At 42.4% G+C, this 22,550-nt stretch overlaps 1 protein-coding gene across 5 annotated transcripts in view; it reads right to left on the bottom strand.

Annotated features, from left to right (window-relative positions):
* nr4a3 (nuclear receptor subfamily 4, group A, member 3) overlaps window positions 1-22,550 on the bottom strand; it is a 43,700-nt gene that overhangs the window by 14,437 nt on the left and 6,713 nt on the right. For all 5 annotated transcript variants that reach the window (XM_088929437.1, XM_088929439.1, XM_088929441.1 and 2 more), the window contains 4 exons: window positions 16,485-17,377; window positions 5,130-5,259; window positions 2,063-2,226; window positions 236-435 (listed from right to left, as the gene is read on the bottom strand). In XM_088929437.1, the coding sequence (XP_088785563.1) occupies window positions 236-435; window positions 2,063-2,226; window positions 5,130-5,259; window positions 16,485-17,377 (1,387 nt within the window). The remainder of the gene's footprint in view (window positions 1-235; window positions 436-2,062; window positions 2,227-5,129; window positions 5,260-16,484; window positions 17,378-22,550) is intronic.

Raw genomic sequence — 22,550 nt, 5'->3', positions numbered from 1 at the left:
TAATTCTCATCTGGACTGTCCAGCATGGCAGAGGCAGTAAAATGTAGCCCTAACCGTCGAGAACTTTCACTTCCACCTTTGTTCCCCCCCCCCCGCATGGCCCCGCCAGTCTTCAAATCGGCCCCCCTGGCGCAAAGGCGATATAACCGTGACAGAACAGCAAACCACCAAACTCGGCTTCTCACCCAGGGGGTGGACACAGACGCTCGCTTCGCCTCGGTGGAGGGGGTCTTACCTGTTGGCGAGCCGCAGCACGAAGAGCTCCAGGAAGGCGGAGTCGATGAGCAGGTTCTGGTCGTCCCGCGGCAGCTCGGAGAAGCCCGGCAGGCGGTCGGCCCAGCTGCGCGTGACCTCCATGGAGCTGGTGAGCAGGCGGTAGAACTGCTGGATGTTCTGGGCATCGGTGGAGGCCGTGGGCTGGTCAGTGGCACTGAACTGAGGGGAGAAACCGAGGGCCTTGCTCACACACCGGCCAGCACCGGGGTGACTTCCTGTCTGGCTTTCAATAACAGGAAACCCGCAAGCAGGCGGCGTGACAGAATCACGTCAGTCTTTGAGGATGCTCGTCTCTGAGGTCAATACGACAGGCCTGCCTGACTCCAGTCCTCAGGGGCTTGCTGTCCAGCAGGTTTTAACAGTCTCTTCAAAAGCTCCAGTTTATTAAGAACAAAGAAATGCTTTAGCTGGCCCAATTAAGCAAATAACGAGTTTAATTAGGTAATTAAGGGCTCAGGTGGAAGGCAAACAAGAACCCTTCTGGCACTCTAGGAGTGGTGTGCTCCTGCCCTGAAAGGATTATAAACCTTTCTTATGAAGTTTCAGCACAATTTTCCTTCTGTTGTAATTGTACAAACAAAGCAGTAAATTTAATTTGGTATGAAATTCTTCAGCAATATGACCCATTAAAAATGTTAGCAAAAGGAGGGAACGTGATTTTTTTAACTTCTATAAAAACTGCTGGGTATTTGTACAAGCATATACACACATAACACTTAAACGTATTTGTGTAAACCATTTGTGTTCTTTATTTTTATTACATCTATTTTTTCTGCTACTGTAGCTTTCTTTAAATATGTTTTTCATTTGGGGACCATCAGGGAGGCTACAGGGGGCAAATTATTAAAATTAGAGATCAAGAAAAAAGCTATATTCCAAGTGAAATTTTAAAGATTGATACAGAGGGACTTATTAGTCTTGAAAAAGTGTCAATGTTTTTCTTCATGTATGAGACAATGCATAGACTGTGCCAAAGCAAAGACCTTCATTCAGATCAGTATGTCCTAAGAAAGGTTGAAGTCTTCAGATAATTGGCTGTGTAAAGGTGTAAAATTTGTGAAGGGACAGGGGGGTACCCAGGACTTGAAAACCAAGCTTTGATTGGTTGAATTTAGAGCAAGTGTTTTCTAAACAGCCAGTCAGGCGGCATTACATAGAAACAGAAGTCTTTGTAGGTGTACTGGACACTAATCTTGCATTTTAACTATTTTACTTTCCATCTGAATTTAGACACTGGTATCTACAATTAAATTTAAGCCCATAGAATTAGTGACAAGCTAAATTGTTATATGAAAATCTCTCAAACCAGCATCTTCTGTGTTGCGTATACATCCAAACACACACGTGTGTGTGGACACTCATATACACACATGCACGTACACAGGTATGCACTCGCACCTGTGTACACATGCAAACACACGTGTATGTACACACACACACATACACACAGGCGCGCACATGCACACACACATGCACAACACACACATACACACAGGTGCACACATGCACGTACACAGGCATGCACTTGCATTAATGCAAACACACATGTATGTCCACACACATACACACAGGCGTGCACATGCATGTACCCAGACATGCACTCACGTATATACACACACACACATACACATACACATAGGTGAGCAAATGCACACACACACATGCACGTACACAGGAATCCACTCACACACGTGCACACACACACACACGTACACCTACACAGGAATGCACTCACACACCTGCACACACACACACATGCACCTACACAGGTGCACTGACAGCTCACCTGGCTGTAGTCAAGCTCTCTGGGTGTGGACTCTGTGAGTGCTCGCACTAAGGCATGGAGGAGGCTGAGGGGAGGGGAGGGCGGCGAGGGCTCAGACTGCAGCGGGCTCTTTGGTTTGGAGGGCAGGCGACCTCTTCTCCCTTTCAGGTTGTCGGTCCGGACCACTGTGGAGGAGAGAGGAGAGGGGAAACACAGGTGAGCCCCAGGTCCCACTGCACTCCAATGCAGTTAGCATACAGGGTTCCTGCCTGAGGGGTCCCTCACTGTGACTAACTGTTGCGTGGAAAGTGCAAAAAGGCAATCAATCGGATGCATGCATACGGAACAGTTGAGTTTTCCCTCCTCCGGTTTGACGCGGAAGATCATCTAACAATCAAAAGGGGAAAACTTTGCCATTGGAATTGGCTGCTGCTGAAGGTCAGTTTTGTAAACATTACACAAGTGGTTGAATAAGCGTGGCACAGAAATGGCATGTGATATCTGACTGCGCTCACAGGTGCCCACTCGCTATCGAACCATGAGGCACAGCAGCTCCTGTAATTAGTGTGCTGGCTTGCTAACCGCTGCTATAGTCTCCTCACATTTTTCTAATCACTGCGGTTTTCACAATGACACAACTAGCCCGTCTGTCTTTGCTGTGGGTGGAATCTACTTTCCAATTGTGTCTGGTGGCCCAAGCTGATATATAAGATTTTATCCGCCTTTGGGTTTATATTGAATCTCAGTGATTAATCACAGGTTACCAACCGATATTCACGACATAATGTCGGACACCAAACGGATTTTGCCGTTTCTGGAAATTCCAGGTGCTGGAGGGTATTTCTTCCGTTACATATCAAACGCAGTAAGAAAAATGTGCTTGCCCTCTGATTCGTTAACAATCATGAAGAGAGCTCCGGTATAGAGGAGAGAGGCTGTCGTGACGTAGAAGCTGATTCACTGGGATCTTTAAGAAAATGCCCCTGTGATTCTCTCGGCTCACGAAGACACTGTCATCAGCAAGAACAAGAACGAGCAATTGTCAACCACTGCTTCGTAAACTTCACAGTGCTTTTATTTATTATATTCTGTGCTGTAGTGTGTTATCCCAACAATTGCTGACCAGCAGGGGGCAGAACTGTGCACTTTGGGTCTTCAAACTGCAAAGCACAGAAAAACTACACAGATTCCCGCAGTTTTCTCCCCCCCCCCCCCCCCAAGGTTGCAATCAGGTAGAGAAATATGCAAGGGGAGAAAATAATGTGCAAACTCAAAATTCGAGGAAATCCTTCAAAATCTTCAAATCTTCTTCGAAATCCTCATGCTCACCTGTAAGGCTCTGCATGGCTTGACACCTCAGTACCTGTCTGAGCTATTATCGCCCTCCTCCCCACCTCGCAACCTTCGCTCTTCTAATACTGGGCCTTCTCCTGTTATGCCCCCAAGCTCTGGAACTCTCTCCCCAAGGATATCACAGAGTCACCTCCTCGAAACTCCTCCTGCTCTTTACCCCTCTGCTCCTACCGTATTCAGTACCACCATCTACCGTCTCCTCTAAATGTGTATTCTCACCCTGCTTATTTTGTGTATTTTTTTTATTGTTGTTGCTGTCATTCTGTAAAGCGCTTTGAGAAGCCACCTTTAAAGGCGCTATATAAAATAAAGTTCATTATTATTATTATTATAAATCAAACTTCACAGATGAGCCTTCCCCGGGCTAGCCGGGAGAGCCCCTGCTGTATGGCAGCACAGAGCAGCTCTCCTGCGATCGCGTCTCTACATTAACGACTTCAGCTGGCGCAGCTCACAGCTCGCTCTGCCGTGTCTCCAGACATCAGCGCGTAATATTCAGCAAATTACACACTGCCAGCCCGGCTCTCCGGCTTGTGACAAAAAAATAGGTTCAGTCATTAATAATCCTGCTGCAAGTGATTACCGCTTTGGGAAGCTAATTACTCTGCACAGGAAATTCCACTTCCATGGGTTTAAAGGGTATCACAGTGCTAATGGCAGAGCCTTCTGACTGACCACATTTGAGCGCAAGGCAACTGGCGCTGGTGGGACCTGTCTAGCGCGGGCTGTGACAGACCAGGGCTGTGCTGCCGTATGGGAAGGGCAGCCTTGAAGAAACGCTCTGAAGCACGGCAATCAAGCGGGTTCATATCTGCCAGTCTTTCTGCAAACAACTTCCCAAGTTCCAAAGTTGCCTCTGTTAACAATGCTAAATCTCTCAGGAGCGAAGAGGATTAGTAAGGTAGCTGGATGGCTCCAGAGACGGATATACTGTATAGCTGGACAGCAAAATCTGCTCTCTAAAACTGTTTCTTATTTGGGGATCACTAGAACGAAAGATGCAGAACATTGTCCGAATATTCATTGACTAACTCAGTCCAACACATATGAATCTACATATAGATATATAGTACATTAATCTGATGCAGAGACAGTGTATTACATTCTTATTACTTTTGGGGGTGTAATGACCCATATCACTACTTAAAACAAAACCTTTTTAACAAACACAATCATGTCAAGACAAAACGTAACATGTTTTAAAGATATGCAGAGATTAAGTAATAGGTACAGCGAGGTGGTCTACGTGGGGGGAATCCCAGGTTGATGGCTCTCGAAAACAGATCAGCAAACTCTGAAAGACTGGCAGATATGCTTGACCCTTCCAAAAAATGTTTTTCACTCCCCTAGCTTTCATTCCCTCAGTTCCAAATGCGTAATGTAATGTTCTGTTAATTTTTAAACACAATTTAAACAACCAAATTGACACCATTGGTAATGTATAATATGTTTAAAGTAAGCCTAGGGGAAAAAAGGTTCAACTTTCACAAAAAAAGCTAATGCTGGATATTTTTTAATTATTTAATATTACCATTTGATCTTGAGTTTGTGAGTAAGTCTGTTAGCCAGGCCGGGAGGCGCAGCCGATACTCAATCAATAATAGACAACAACTTTAAATAAAACTCTTTGGGTTAAACGGGCAGGGACAACATCTGAGGCCTACGCCTCCTGAGGCTCGCCTGTCAATCGGCCTGGCTGGACCCTGGCGTGCGGACGGGGGGAGAACAGCCTTACCTTCCTTCACCATTCCCACACTCAGACACTTCTGAAAACGGCAGTACTGGCACCGGTTGCGTCTCCTCTTGTCCACTGGGCAGTTTTTGCTGGCTAGACAGACGTATTTGGCATTTTTCTGCACCGTCCTCTAAAGATGCAAAGGGAGGGTGAAAAAAAAAAGAAAAGTGAGGATGAGGGTGGGGGGGGTACAAGCGCGTATCTCTCCATTTTCTTTCCCCTTCCTCTGCAAGGAATTAAACAAGAAGCTGGCAGGTCAGATTTTAATTACAATGTGAAAGGCTACAGTGCCATTGGTATAATTAGATAAAATTAATTTCCTAACATGCTAGCCCGCAGGAAAAACAATTTTATTAGCGCTGGCCGCTGACAATGAGAATCAGTGTGGCGCGTGCTGAAGCTGGTCTCAGGAGACAGGCCGGGCTGCGTGATAAAATTATTTCTGAAACTACGGGGTCATCACATGATACCTCTGGGGTTTCCATATCTCGCCTTTTAATATCCCTTTGGGGATCATTTTCTACTCAGCTGCCTCCCGTGATTATTACTGACCTTATTAAAATAAAATAAAAATGATCTGGGTGCACTTCCGGTGCCACTGCTGTTCGAAGGAGAAAAATATGACAACATATAATTGAGTTCTCAACTCTGAGCAGGCAACACGACATAAGGGGTTACAGAGCTAGGGAGAACGGTGCTCCACACACTTGTGTAATTCAGGAGAGAGGGCCATTATACTCCTCACGCTCATTAATTCAATAGCTGCGTTATCACTCCAAGAATCAAGTTACACTGAAATAATAACAAGGCTTTGCATTTATACAGTGTTTTTCATCCGGAAAGATCTCCAAGACCTCACTTTCTAGGGAGGAGGTTACTTGCCTCTCCCTGCCACTGAAGGGCAAAACTTTCAGTTTCGTGCAAGAGGAGAGAAATTCATTTCACTTGGTCTGTCGAACATCGGGACGGTGGGCCAGGCCGGACCGAGGCTTCTTTTTCCGTTCAATCCAGCAAGAAAAAGCATTTTTTTGGGGAGAATGGGGACAAAAAAAAATTCCAATCCCGTGCCCGAAGTGTTAAACGAAAAACAAACCAGGCAGTATATTTGTAACAGGAGAAAGTCATATGATGAAATGAATACAACTAAAGTTCCAGATGTCTCCGAAAGGTGAAAAGAATTTCGGAACGGAAGGGATAAAGCTAGCCAGAGGAGTTGCTTTTGTGATGCTTTACAAATCTGGAAAAGCTTCCCTCATGGAATTGTATGAACTATAAAATGCATGGCTGAAAGGATACATTTGGTTGTTTTTTTTTCTTATTTCTTACACGTCAGAAATAAAAAGGCTCTGGTGTGAGGCTGTGCAATTCGGCAGTGAAAAGTAAGACTGTCTGCAACTGTACTGTAATGCCATTAATCTTTATTTATTTCGTTCGAGGAGCGAGGACCTCACCATTTACAGCAGGGGGCCTGACCATGACCAATAACTAGCCACAGGGTTATCGAGCACAAAGGCAGCTCTTCACAATGAGCGAGTGAAGTCTCCGTTCATTAGGAGAAAGCTACGGCAACATTTTCTCTTCAAGGGTTTTTATGAAGCCTGAATGTCTTGCCCTCCTCAGAAACAGGGCTTAACACTTTCAAATGCCTCTCGTAAACAATTCCTTAACTCATAGAGCTTATAGAAAAATATGAGTGTTCTGAACAAACCCATTTCTTCTTAGGATTTGAGAAGTTTGAAAATAAATTGAAATACCATTTCATCCCATAAATTGAATTAAATTAAATTAAATTTAATTCTTAAATTTGCAAACTGACACGACTTTTACGACGTCTTGAAAAATACAGCTCACTGATTTCACGATGATCGAATGTCAACCTATATTTTTGAAAATGTTAATTTATTTCAGTGTTTTTTACATCCACTGCGTGTTTCCCCCTGGCTTTTATTGTACATTACAGCACGTATTAGAAATAATCCCATGTTTTTTAAAGAGTCAGTGAAAGGCCATGAGTGGCCAAGTTAAAATTAGTAAGATCATTCAGCAATGATTTGGGATTTTCATGTCCAACTCCAAGTTGTCAAAGAGAAGATACTGCAGTAGGTTTCCATTTGACATCAATCCAGAATCTGCACATTCCAAAAGCTGAAATTCCAGAAGGTTTGGTGTGAGTGAAATCTCATATGAAAACTCCTAATTGCACACAAGGTTATTGTAGTGTATAACACCTGCTGAAATATCAAATTATAATAATAATTATATTGACTAAATCTATAAAAGAAAGGAATCAACAAAAAGAGAAGCATAGGCTAATTTCATGTGGAAATTTAAACAGGAAAAAATTGTGCTAACTGCAAGTTAACATTATAACGTTCGGACTGTTACTAATTCTTATGGAATAAAAATAGTTTGAGTGTGTAACTGCTTCAGCGTGTGTTGAAAAGGAACGAGAAAATATTAATTCCCAGCTGAAAAGAAGAAACACCACATTTCAGTACGCCAGAAGAAGCCTCTATAGCTGAAAATGTTTTTTTTCTTTTTCCGACTTTTCAGCCTGTAATCAACCTTTACTTGTAATACAAATTATCTCCAAGTATGACTCTTTTTCCAACAAAAACCCATATTGGATTATTGGATCATGCTGTGCATCTTTAATGACTGATTTCATCATTTAAAAATGCTACAAAGAATAAAGACTCCTCAAGATTTTTCTTAGAAGTACTTATACAGTAAGTACTTACAAGTAATAATAAAGGGGTATTAATAAAATAATATGTGCTAATATATTTATATCATCTTTAATAATCATTATAAAAAATAACATATTCTCCATTTATCTTTTGATCAACTTTATCATAAAGTCACTAAAAACATGTTTGTATGTTTAAAGATTAAAGATTTTGGGTTTGTATATTTTATTCAAGTATAATTTAAAATGTTTTGTATATGTTATAAATATGTAAAAAAATTGGTAAAATATGTAATATGTAAAAACTACTCAAAGAGAAACATTTTGAACAAACTAAAACTGCTGTTATTCATATATAATAAATACCACTACAGCCTAACAATATTAAACATCTCAGGAGGCAAGCTCATGAAATGCATGTCTTAACACAGAAATTGGATTGCAAGTATTTTTTGTTTAAACGTGTTATAATGTACTTCTTGTGTTCTCATCTCAAGAATAAAAAGTATTTCAAAATTAATCTTTTTAAAAAAATTGGATCTTTCAATTGTTAAATTTTTAATTTCAGTATCAGATATTTTTTCTTAATATTAGGTACATGTAGCATGTACCGTGTAGTGCTTCATGCTTCTATAAGGAATGAAGGCAATAGCACCACAACGGAAATCACAAATGGACAATATATTTTAAATGTATTTGTAAAATAACACAGCAGCAGTAGTAGGTGTGGAGCAGGACTCACACAGCAACTGGAAGGTTACTCTCATACATAGGGCACAGCTGTCGTCCCTTTGACCAAAGAACTTTACTCAAACTGAATTGTTCGCAAAATACCCAGTACAAATGTAAATCACTCAGGATGAATTAATATTCCCCCTAGCAACTCTGATGTCTTTCTTTGTTGGCCTCTATGCTAAAGCACAGGCCAGAGATGCCCTATAAATATATAAATCTGTGTATTTGTTTGAGAATTCTGTTATTGCCTCAGTTGATCCCCTAGTACGAACAACCTCCCAGAACAAAAAACCTTTTCTATAGAAAGATTTGTGGAATACGGAACATCTCTGTGGACGTGGAAGGGATTTGCATCAGGAGGTTCACACTGGAAAGATCCTAGTCTCTTCTTCGGCAGTGCTGTTCCATCATCTATCAAAATCAAATATCAGTTCTGTGTTTGGACAGGACTAAAAATGATCGATAAGTCAAAGAAGCCTCCGTTTATGATACCCTGCCTACGCGTGAGTATTTTAATTAGGGCAGTCGGATTGCTGTACTTCGAGGAGGCTGAATTAATTATTCTTCATGCCCTGCACTTTGCTGATCTGATTGTTTTAATGACGGGGGCTGGGATGGCGAGGGTCTCTGCCCTGCAGTCAGGCAGGCTGCTCGTTCACGAGCGTCTTCCCCTCCTCTGCTGCCGCGGCGCGCGGAGGAGACCCTGGCCGCCACAGGCCGTGAACGGGCATGGATGCGGGCGGCCAGCAGGCAGCGAGGAGAAACCGTGTGCTACAGGGACAGCTTGGCCCTCTGTTGGCACCGTTTAAAAAAACACCAGGCCCCAGCAGGCAGACCCCCCTCTCGGTGGTTTCGAACCTCTGAGCCTCGGAACCCAGTTGCATCGGTTGAATGGCATTCGTGGGTGAATACCTGTACATCCACCGAGCAATCGAAGTCTCCTGGGCAAATCTCTATCTTTACATACGTGGGCTTGCCCAGAAAGCAACGCACAACCTTTTTTTCTTCTGACTCCAATGACTGACTAATTGTTATGAAGACTGTCGGTTACAACTTAGCAACAGGAAGTGGGAAAGTTAAATCCTACGCTGAAGCCTCATTGCTTTCCTGATTTCTTGAAAAAGAAAGGCATATGAATTTGTGGGCAATATGTAGCAAGAGACAAGAATACACACTGAAATAGCACAGAATGTATAGGTGGGTCCTTTGTGTTAACTCGGTATTTTAGCAGGAGGAGTAATATGGCTGTAATACAAAATACTATATGATAATATTATTATGGAAGTAATAGGACTGAACATCCTATGTGATCTACCCATCCATTTTCTAACTGCTTTATCCAATTCAGGGTCACGGGGGAGCTGGAGCCTATCCCAGCAAGCAATGGGCACAAGGCAGGATTCACCCTGAATGGCACGCCAGAAAAATTATATTAATGCTTCGGATAAATCTTTCTTTTTAAAAAAGAAATCCACGTCATTTATATATAGAGAGAGATTTTGCATGGAAAATGTAACTAGATTAAAATTTCTGACCACATTTTGAGGGTATTCAACCGTATCAAGTAGACACAGGTTTTTGCATTAATTGAATAATAACTAAATGATCAGTGGAGTTACAGAGTTTTAAAAATGATCTCTAGGAGGTCAGTTCACCTTCTTAAAAGCCCTTCACTTTAAAGTTCTCTAGAACAGAAAAACTGCAGTTCTGCTCACACAAATGTGAACTATGTGTTACACCCAGTTGTTGTCCATGGTTTCGACAAACCAACAGTGGCTTTTAAAATGCAAAATGCGCTAACCCCTGTAAAGCTATTTAGAACTGAACTTTTTTTAACACAGACTGCTTCCAATGTTCACTTTACAACAAATATTTCAGGAGCAGGTCCCAAACATTTCAACTTGAATTACCAACAAAGCTGTTTTTTTTACTGACTGCAGATGACAAATCTTGACTGTGGCAACGCTGTAATGCCATACTGCTTCAGTTTGTGTCTTCACTATTACAGCAGCCGGCTCTGTGACGTGTGGCACATGTTTCTGTTCATGTTGGCAGCTCTGCCCTAGGAGTTTTTTTTCTGTATACTTATAAAGAGCTACAGCTTGTGTGTTTTTTTTTAAGTGCACATTGTATTCACACTGTAACCCAAATCTAATCCGGCCCTGTCGCGCCGCAGCTGTCATTACCACGGTGACAGAGGGCTGTCCAGCTGCTGTTGCTGCTTCCCCATTGAGCCAGAGAGCTGTCAATCAGAGCAATTGCTCTATGACCCCTGTGGGGATTTCCCTGTGTCTGTCAGACACAGTGAAAAACTGCATTATATTCTAGCCGTGACAGGCACATTACAGCTTTTTTGAATTAGGGGGAATATGTTGGCAAGTACATGCTTGGAAAAGCACTTTGGCACAGTATTTATTTTTTTGTTTTGAGGGAGATCAAAAACGTCACTGCAAAACTAGCATTCACCGACTGAAGGATATTGTATTTCTGAAATGTTCGGTGACAGCGCACTATCTGCAATGCTGCCTGAAAGCACACACTGACATACCATCCCACTCTAACTGATAAACCAAGACCATTGTACCAAAGCATGCGAAAACGTTCACAAATATGCAGAAAGTGCGGTTTATTAAATACTTGCTAAGGCAAGCAAACTAGAGAATCGCAGGTCTCCAGGCACATTCATTTGAATCTCTTCCGGTGTTACAGAAATTTTGGTGGAACTGTTTTGCTATGCACCCCCTGTTACACCAAAAGGCAGCTGGAGGAATGACTTTTAACCACTCTATATGCTCAGCTTCTCCCTGTTCATATCAACAGACTGAGCCCACCTCTTGTCAGCTGGGTAGAGCTCTAGGGGAATGTTGAGCAAATCAAAAGTCAATGCTGAGCACCTAGACAGGTGAGGTCTGCAACTCGCTCCAGTCAGATAGGTGAAGCCTCTGGTGTAAGATCTGAACGAGCGTCACGGCAATAAAACAACCCCTCTCTGACTAACACGCTGGGCTTCACGGCCTCACATATGAACTGTAAATAAAGCAGAAGTCGGGTGGCGCACAAAGACACCCAGCCCCTCTCCTGCGAACTGTTTACTCTCATTGAGCCGCACCTATCGGCGCTGCAGTAAAAGGACTGAATTATCCTTTCATCTGCGGAGGAGCTGATTATCAGCAGCGGGCTGGTGGTGGTGATGGCCCGGGGGCGGGTGCTGAGCCCCCCCCCCCCCCCCCAGGAGCGAGCAGAAGCAAGCCGGATAACCCACACAGAGCAGACTCATGACAGGGAACATGTGCTAATGGGTGAGGCTTAAATTAAAAGCCTAGCAGGGATCAGCCCCCAGACCCCCCCCCCTACGGCCACCTCAGTGGCTATCAGAAGCTCGCTGCTCTGCCAGCTGAATGTCTCAAAGCCTCCTCCTAATTAAAAGTTCTCCGGCATTTTTTTTTTTTCCAGGAAGGAAGTGGGTCAATTTTAATTGGCTCTCTGTCCACTGTTAGGGTTAATGTTAGGCTCATTAGGAGAGACGATTTGTTATCTTCCAATCCCTGCCATTTATTTTATCGGTTTCAATTTGCCTAATTGAGATATGAATTGAATTTGTTTATTGTTACTGATTTTATCTGATTTTCGAACTATATACATATAACATTAAGGAATTGACCCCCCTCTTTTTTCTGAAATTCAATGCTGAAATTCATTTAGTCACTATAAGCTGTGTTTGTGAAGTCCTGGGCATTACAGCACAGTTTACGTCTATTTTTTTTTCCCGAGGTCTGCAGAGCGCCCTCCGTTTCAAAGCTTGAAGAAAGATTTATCTAAATTTAATTATATGAAGATTTCCACGCACTTGCAGTTTGCACAGTACTCAAATATGTGTTATTTTAAGCCACGTTTCCAGTGAACAAAACATAAGAACAATTACAAACGAAAGGAGGTTATGCGGCCCATCTAGTGTGATGCCAGTAGAGTCTGTGGCTTAAAAGACATTTTCATGAACAATAGCTTTTGAACACAGTTCAAACAGTAAGAAGTATGGATTTGATTAAAAGACGGACTCGGTGACTTTAAACTTTACAGGCAACCCAAACATGTAGTGGCTTAGACAATGTAGCCTGCAGGACCTGATAGAGGCCTGCTATTGAAAGGTTTAGTGCCAGGATGTGCTTCTCTAACTCTTATTAAGAGAACCGAATATACAAAATATGTAACAGAAGCCGTTACAAAATGCATCTCCCGAGGTTAAAATTATGGGGAAAAAAAATGTTTTTGCAAACTACAGGCTCTCTCTGATCAAGCGATTAGATCAAAGTTCATTGCACATCTTTCATTTCTGAACAGTAATTGTACACAGATATTGGAAAAAAAACCAACTAATACAAATTCTGATTACATTTTGCACAGCGTCTGATTTCCCCCAATGTCTTGCACTCCTACTCAACTCCCCATCTAACCTACTTCCTGTTATTGATCAAATTACTGCAGAGCACCCCAGCTCCACTTCCTCAGCTCTGTCTGGTTTAGGAAAGGATTCCTTTACAAACCGTCCAGGGGGCAGGACTGAATCCTGTAATGAACAAAATACAAATTATTTTGCCCGAACCAGAAATGCTTTAAATGTGTTACAAAACATATACAGACAACACAAGGATTTAGAACTAAGCAGAGGAGCTCTGTAGGTATTTTGCTGCAGGCCTAAGTGATTCATTAGAGTAGTTCTACAACATGTGGATCTGATACAAGACCCTGGATCTACATACATACAAAAATGATTCCTTGTGAGACGGCAACCATACAGTGAGTACCATAAGACAAATTTAGTGTACATGTCAAAGATGGAACATGTGCTTAGTTTCTTTTTCATTCATATAAGCCGCGGCATTAATTAGTAAACAATGATTTTTGCACAGTTAAATGATTCTGGGGTTAAACCACGCTTTTTCGTTCGCAATCTCTGCCATTGTTTGTGAAAACACTGACAGATGTTGAAGTGTTGACGACTGGTGTCGACAGCACAGCAAATTACGTTAATGGGCAGCCATGCCCGAGGCCCAGCGGGCCCTGATTTTATTAATTACTAAATAAAGACAAATTGTAAAACTAATTGAAAAAGACTAATTTATTTGGCAAGACCATGGGCATTATTCAATTATCCTCATCCTCCTTTTTTCCCCACATACAAAAGAGGTTTGAGGAAATTATACGTCCCCGCTACCAAATAAGGGAAATTAAAAAATGTGATGTGGATTTCTGGACGGTTTTATTCAGATTCTCTTCCTTCATTATATCAATGTTGATTTCAAAGTGAATTCCCAAATTAAATTGGGACATTTTTAATTCTTTAAAATAAAAGAATGTAATTCAGATACTTTTAGATAACACTGTCTCAGCTTTTTAAAAGAGACTTTGCATTTAGTCTTTTTTGTCTTCGTTTTGTCTGTTTTGCTTTAGATCTTTTGCAAAACATATTCTTTAAAGAAAATGCCTGAGCCCCTACAGAATATGTCCAATCGCTCTAACATGGTCTCTTTATGCTGCTCAGTCTAGCAATGGAACTGTTGTTTCAGTTGAGCTCAACAGAGTTTTTTCAGCCACCCTACACACACAGAAATTACATCTGAAGTTTTTTAAAATCTGCAGAAATATTTCCAGTGCATTTACTGTACTTCACATGACTAAAAACGATAGTTTCTGGTTTCTTTCAAAAACAAATCACAGACAATGTAATTCAAAATCACAGCTGTTCAAAGATCATTTTCAGATGAACGTGTTTCTGAAAACTGCAATTCTGGGCGCACCGATTCTGTGGAAAGTACATGAGGGACACTCTGTGGAGCACCATTTTAGTAGCTAACACAGAACTGTTTGCACGAGTGTTGGTTTATGCAACGAAATTCCCCACAAAAAAATAATGAGCCCATTTTCGACACACCCTGACAGTGCTGTCTACGTCATGAAGACAAGATGAAAATGTACTGGCTGAAACAGCTAGTGTCCTGACTATAACCTTACCAGCCTGAATCTTCAGCAATTACAACACTGAGCTTTTTTGTCAATTTACCCCTAAGAATGTTACTGTGAAGATAAAAGCTTCCCGTAACACTCACAAATTTTTCTCTGATTGACAAATTCTTATTTTTGAAAAATATATACAGAACAAAGTAGTCAGATTTTGTGTTGCTGTACTTAATCTGAAGTAACCCTCCATACATTTGCATGGAGTTAAACTGTTTTAAGGGAAGAAAGAGGCAGACAGACACATTGCTGAAGAGCAACAATCGAGCATCTCTCTTATGGGCATCTAACAATTCAGCGTTCAGTAACGAAAGGCACAGTAATTCTGCATGACTGCATCTCACGCTTGAGCACAACATCAAAACTGGTTTGTCCATGATGACATCAACATTATTCAGCAATCCTCATCCCTACGGCAGCAATTAAAAGTGATCAAATGAGCCTACACAAACTACCTGTTGGTCAAAATAATCAACTCTGACAAGCATCTGTGTCCCGTGTAAGAAATCAGACCATTAAAAGAAATCAGACCAGCACAGAGAGGATATTTCACTTTTCTCACTCAGTAAGGATAAGACGAAATGGAACAACCTGTGCAATTACCGTGGCAACCACTTGTAGCAAAATCCCAGAGTTCCAATTCATGATGATCAGTGAGAGCACTTGATGCATTTCTGTGAGAGAGAGAGAGACTGTCTGGGCTCCTTCTGCGGTGTCGACTCAGGGTTCCAACTGGGCTCTTAGCTACTTAATTACTCCGCTATTACACTAGAAACGTTGCATCTTAATTGGATTACTGCCATGGCTAAAACATACTGCTGAATTGTTTAGACTTTCGATGGAAAGCACAAATTTCTGAACTGTATGTCATGTTAGAAAGCCCAAACTGCTTCATAATAAAGAGTAAACAAACACACAAATCCTCACTCATTTAACAGTGGCTTTGTCATGGGAACAGTACACACTGCAGAGCCTGGCGGCATGATCAACACACACACCTGCAGCTGTACAATACTTGCAGCTTGACTGTGGGAAACACGCACATATCTACTGCCTTTGAGTCCACATGTGAGATCCAGCTCCTGTTCAGGCTGCCAACAGGAGCAACACTAGGGGAACTGCAGTCACAATCGGCTTTTAAATCTTTTTGATCAGCTCTTAAATCTCACTAACAGTATAAATTCATTGACGTGCTAGAACCTTTTTACAAATTTCGACATAAATACAAAATCGGGAACTTTGTGAAAGTCGCCATGTTGTGGCAAACCTGCATTCGAGTTCCCACGAATTGCAACGTGATGCCACCCTTCCTGCTCACTAGTCACCATAACGACTAATGGGATGTGACGTATAAGTACGGGTTGGGCAGCAGACATTTCACCGCAGAAAGGGTCCAACGTGATCTGCATGCAGAGTTAACAAGAAAGTTGTATTTGTCGGCTCAGACCGTCTCAAAATCGAAAGCAATATTTCTATTGGATTCAAAGAGATGTCTTCACAAGCCTGCTTGTTTACAATGTCGTAGGGCCGCAACACATCACCGGAGGTTTCGTTGCCTCGTTCTGAATCGCAGAACATGGCACTGCGCATTCCTGGAAATTTCGCCCGTTTGGTGATGTAAATTGGAAGTTTTACGCGTTACTGCATAAGTGCTACTTTTATTGCGGTTTGAAATGCACTCTTCAATGCTGATTCTTACCAACCCTGAAATACCCTGAAATACCAAAACAGTGGCACCACCAGAGCCTTGCGTTGGGACAGCCAAACACCGTCCCGCTGATCTAGGAAATCGACAAGCGCGGACCGTTCCAATTTTTCGCTGACACCTAAAAAACCCGCGCCTCAGTGCTGCAGGCCTGGCTTGGGCCCCTCGCGAGAGAAGCTGGCGAAAGTGGAGGGGGAGACGGCACCTCCGTTACCTTGAAGAATCCTTTGCATCCCTCGCAGGTCCGGACGCCATAGTGCTGGCAGGCGGCGTTGTCTCCGCAGACAGCGCAGGTGCCCTCCCCCGAGGAGGGGACGGTGCGGCCCGGCGGGGAGGGCAAGCTGCCCTCCCCCAGCAGCGGGGGACCCTGGCCCATGGCCAGGGGCGAGAAGTGCAGGCTGCTGGGCTTGCTCAGGTGGAGCGGGTACAAGTGAGCCTCCAGGCCCGGCTGCTGCGGATGCGCCGAGGCGGAGGAGGGGGCGGAGGACGACGGCGACCTCTCGGGCCGCAGGGGCAGGCCCAGGCCCGGCTCGTAGCACATGCGGTCCCCGGCGCCGCCGTGGGGCGGGGACTGCTTGAAGAAGAGGGGGAAGCGAGGGCTGGATTTCAGGGGGCCGGAATCCATCAGGCTGCTGGAGCCCATGCAGGTCTGGGGCACCGGGGGCAGGCTGTGGGGGTCGTCCCAGATGGAGGAGGCCCCCGGCTGGACCGGGAATCCTGGCGTGGTGGGGGTGGAGGGGGGCGACTGCTTGAAGTACATGGAGGTGCTGGGAATGGCGTCCTCGGACTGGGGAAGGGGCAAGGGCGGCGGGGGCGGGTAGGGAGCCTCCTCCTCTTTAATGACCGGTCTTTGGGTGGAGTGCATTTGGTACAGGCAGGAGGGCTTGAGCTCGTAGCTCGGGTAGTTGTCCATGAAGGTGCTGAAGCTCGGCAGGGAGGTGGTGGCGGCAGCAGCTGAGATTTCGGTGCCTCCCAGATCCATGCCCAGCTTGGTGTAGTCCGGGTTCATGACGTCAGAGCTGTAGTCCCCGGGGTAGGCATAGGTCTGTGTGGCATAGCTGGAGCCAGGTGGGGAGGGGCCATACTGGGCCTGCACACAGGGCATATCTGAAAGGCAACCCAGAAGAAGAGCACATTAATGCATCTTTAGAGTGCAGGATTTTAATCGCTGTTGCTTTTGATCTATTTACAGGAATGACACCTAATCCAAGACAGGCGTAAGTCCCCCTGGTTTCAGGAAAGATCATTTAAACAGCTGCCCAGTCCCTGACCGCAATACATAATGACGCAGTATTTTTTTTCTTCAATGAAAATACTTTGGCTGAGTTAGTATTAGTTGCGGTGAGGATTTCCCTTTAAGAAAGGGGACACCCATAAGGTCTGAGATTTAGAGTGAAATTACAGTGGGGGTATTGTGGCCAAAGGAGTCAGGTGAGCCATCCAGTTCAGCCCCAATCCTCTGGGAAAAAGTTTCCCGGGGGGGAGAAAGACAGAGAGCCTGTCCCTTCGAACCCAAGCCCCCGAAAACGGCAGCCACGCGTTCATCTGGAGAAGGGCAACAAGCCTCAAGGACTTTCGTGATTATGTGCAAACAGAAAAAGAAAAAAAACCCCACACACCAGTGCTGAGAGAGATAAAGCAGGAAACACAGAATGGCAAGCAAAATCAAATGCTAATATCCAAATCTCACGAAGGAGCACAATGACAAACGCTGCTAGGAAAACTTCAAAAAATGACTTTCCTCATGCAAAATATATACTAAATTACACAAAAAAAAACAACGTGACCAATTGGGCACCCAGGGTGCACTACTCTGCTGTTTTTGAAATACTCGGCAGCCTGCTGACACCCAAGCAGGGTTTTGCTAATGAAAGAAAGCCAGTTCTGCACAAAACTCCATCTTGCACAGACTGCAGATAACGATATCCACCAGCGCATGCTAATGCCTTTGCTGTCAATATAAAGTTTCAGGGTACATGAAGCACAACAAACACCCCCCCCCCCCCTCCAGATAAAATCCAAACCTGGTTGAGACTTCCTTTAAAGCTCTGTTCCGCATTTGCGAAAGGCAAAAGAGGTTTGGATGCGTCCTGCCAGAGCACTTGAAAACTATCGGCTTCCCCTGATTACTCGACACAGATGTTGCATCAAGCTGTCTGAATGTTGCTAGGCATCAGTTATGCACGGTCTGTATGATCGCAATCTACATTACTTCTGCATTTCTCGGGAATGCCACCTCCAAGCACTGTGTTACAGTACGTGCCAGGATGCACAACAGAATGAGAAGACGGATCTTTGCTAAGCTTTTTTTTTTTTCCCCCCGAGACTGTCCTCATAACAAACCCAGTCCAGTCAGAGTGTATCACCTACAGAAGCAGATGGCTACGGTTTAATATGCATGGGCAAGCTGGTGCAAAGCAAAAATAAAAACAAGTAAAAGTATGTACAAAAGACCAGTTTAAAGGCAGTTACATGGTCAAAAAACAAACAGATATATGAAGAAGCAGAGAAACTTACAGACAGTGAAGCATTAGGCTGTGCCAAGGGAGAGAGAAGCTCTCAGTTAAAAATAATGCGGGTGCACAGCTCTACTGTGCAACAGCAGAGAGGACAGACATTGAGGAGGGCGAACCCACAGAGCCTCATTAGTTATACTCAATCCTCCGGGGCTGACCAGACTCTTATTCTTACCACGAACAAATTAGCCATTTATCCCCATGAAGGCCCGCGACACACAAGGCACGCAAAAGCATAAAAAACTGGAATCCTCAGATGGGTTGAAGACCTGGTACGGCAGAAGCCAACGCAGCCAAACTTTGTTTTCAAAAACGCCTTGTATGTTGTTGTTTTTTTCCTGTTCCCAATCCTATCGTTTCTGGGCTGGTTCCGAGAGGCATTAAAAACCCAAGAAAGGCTCCGGGTTTCAAAACTCGTCCGTGCCTCACAGTACATTTTAAATGAGGAAATTAGAAATGGCCAGAGGATCTTTCAGGAAATGGGTTTCCAACAAAAATGCTACCCTGCGGACGATGACAAATTCACCATGAGAAAGCATTAATGATGAATTGGGAAGAGGAAAAAAAATGTGTTTGTTGCACAAAAGCACATGCAGTTTTGCATAAAGGTAAGACTGAAATTAGATGGCTCTGACAGTTCTGGTATTTGATGATGAAGACACTTTCGCTTCTAAATGAAGAGGCCAAGTCTGGAATATTTTTAGAAGGAAGGCAACTAAAACAGGTGACCAACAAACTTTACACGGAAAACATTGAAGTGTTATTCCTGTAATATTTGCCTTGGAGCTCTATTTCTACAAATAAACTGGTTGTAATTTTAGTCTGTTTAACATTCAAGCTCATGACAAATTAGCAAGCAAAACAGTTATTGGCATCTATTTTTCTAAGTGCAGTAAAGTAACAGAACATGTTTTACAATACAAATCTAAATATACTTTACAAATGCTTAGAAGATGTTACAGAAGAATTTAGGCTTTAGTCGTGTGTTTAAAGGTTCACATTCGGTGATTTTCAAAATAATAATAATGTTTATTTACCTGATACTTTTACCTGAGCATAAGGTTACTTTAAATTATATCTGAATAAAAAAGGTAGAAACACTGGACATTGGTCTCCCAATATCAAAACTTAAAAAATATAAAAAACGATCTGTTTTTTAGGGATAAAAAACATACTGCTAGAATTGACATGAGTTGGATGTTTTAAAATGAAAAAAGTGAATTCTCTTTAAAGGAAAACTGTTACAATAATTTCACTGTTGACCCTTCACATTTTTAGAAATGTGTTATCATATTATGTACAACAAATAGATAAGTGAAGATCAAAAGAAAATATGTCTGGGAAAAGAGGGAAAATATTTTACACTGATATTTAAAGGGAGTATGCATATGAACTACTTTGTATGCAACTTTTCTTTATAAACAAAATTCTATTCATAATTTAAAAATAAATATTAAGTTATAATTTCTGGTGCTGATTTTTTTTTTTAGATACTAACCTTTTATGAATTGAAATATTGTGTAACGTCTAGACATAGTATTGTCTTGGACTACAATACTATAACTTGGGTTATCTTTAAGGTCACATCAAAAAGCTTAATTTAAAAAGTTTGAGGGCAATAAGCCTTTCTCCATATCACGGGTGTTGCATAACACAATTATCTGCAATGTGGTGTTAGCTGTTTAGATTAAAGAGGGGAAAAACGTGGTCGTGTGATGTGTGTGTGTTTACTTCTCCTATTGTACTTATAATAGGAGGCAGAGACCGGCGTAATCACTTCTGCTTGCAGGCTTACAGAAGTCATGATGTTTGCTCTCTAGAAGGGAACTGTCAACAAAGAAAAGGTCCCATTGACGTTTTTTTCTTCAACAGCTTTTTCCTCTGGTGTCTTCGTAATCACTAATATTCCGGTACGTAATGTTTGTTTAGTAAAATCAAGAGACTGTATCAATTATGTACGGCTCCTGCGCCGGCTGTCCTCAGGCGACTCTCGCGCTGCACAAGCCGGACTACGCGCGCACACACACCCACTGTGTACGCTCACAGGAAAGGAGAGAAGTTTCCAAGTGCGACAAACTTCGCAGCTACTTTCTCCCCAAGACATCCATTGTTAGGCTTTTAAAAAACCCGAATGACGCTCAGACTCCACATCATTTGTTCCCTAAATGTTGCGGTTTCGTCTGACGACAAACTCTCTTTAATTTCAAATGCTGTTTTTTTTTTGCTCTCTCTCTTCTCTCTCTCTCACTTTCTCTGCGTTTGGTATTCCGCAAGACAATTGGAGATAATTTACTGATCTTTTTCAAAATATTTATTTCCCCTTAGACAGCAGAACGAATAATAATGAGAAATTTTGTTTTCTAAAGCACCCTTAAATCCAGCCATCTCAAACCAATAGAAAATCGTTTAGGAAGAAATGTTACATTATATTCTTTTAATAAGACGTTTCATTTTTTTGTTAGGTATTGCTTTGACAGGTTAGTAAACTGGTGTTCTCTGTTAGATTAAATACTGAAATGCCAACAGTGTTATGATAATGTTGGTGTTGGTTGTGTAAATAGTAGTGTTCGGACATTTGGATGTATTTTTATATTAATGTTATATTATTATGTCAAAACAATGATGTACTTGGGAGAACTACACTGAACATAAAACACTACATTCTTTTCTGTAAACATATATCTTTGGAAAGTTTAATTGATATGAAAACATTATTTCCTAATTTTAATTATTTAGCACAGTCTTTAATAATACAATCATACTTCCCTTAACATGTAAGAGTAAATATTTAACATTGTACCATTCAATACTCTGTCCTTTTAAATATTTAAATTAGATGTCTCTGCTTTACAGTTTCACCCCAGCACCAAGCTCTGAAATACTAACTTAAATATGAAGTCTATACTGTTTTAGTAGGACGATAGTTGCTGTGTTAATGTATTATAAGAATTGCACTGTAAACAGGATATAAGTAGTGAAAATAAAGCAGTGGATGATGGCTGGAACCATATTTTCACTCTAAATGTAGCCATCCTGTATCCTATAGTGTCTCCAAAACGTGACAGGTTTTTATCATCCATTACTGAAGTTTTTTTAAATACAAGCAAAATACCTGATACTCTATTCTACATTTCCAAACAGAAACTGAATTTATTTGGGGTGTTTTCACGTACAGAATATACACAATACTTTAAACTACTTTACATGAACCAAGCCCCTGAAGAACATACTGTATTTAGACACTCATCGTTCAAACAAAAAATAAGGCTACAGAGCTTCGAAATACCTTATGAGTCAAACTTTCTTATAGGAAACTCACGACACAGCACGGCCCCCTTCCTCAGCCCTCCCCCCACGATCACACTGGAAAGGGTGGGTAGGAGAAATTAAGAGTTGATGACTTCACTGCGTGGTTGCGCTGTGTGCATCTACGCAACTGACCAGCACTTCCTTCCACACAGGAAACACTCGCTGAGGAACTTCATTCATAAGTTCAGTTTTCGCCCAAATTGTCCTTTTTCTCCTCTCTTTTCTGAGCAAATTCAACTGTCTCGTTCAAGACCGTGAAAAGAAAGGGGAGGTCTGTTTGTTTTCAAAAGAACGATTTTAAATCAAATTATTCAAAGTATGGACCGGTGTATTCTACCTTCAAACCTGTGCTGGAGCTGTGATGTAGGTGTCACTGCCTCCAGCTTGTTCTTTCCACTGGAGCACTGTGATGTCACCGACTGTGGACTGTCACAGCCCCGGCACAGGAAAAGATA

This window comes from Atractosteus spatula, chromosome 12 (genome assembly GCF_055471065.1).
Source record: "Atractosteus spatula isolate fAtrSpa1 chromosome 12, fAtrSpa1.hap1, whole genome shotgun sequence".
In the NCBI taxonomy this organism is placed as follows: domain Eukaryota; kingdom Metazoa; phylum Chordata; class Actinopteri; order Semionotiformes; family Lepisosteidae; genus Atractosteus; species Atractosteus spatula.
Note: the sequence above shows the minus strand (reverse complement) of the source record. Positions and strands in the feature narration are given on the sequence as shown.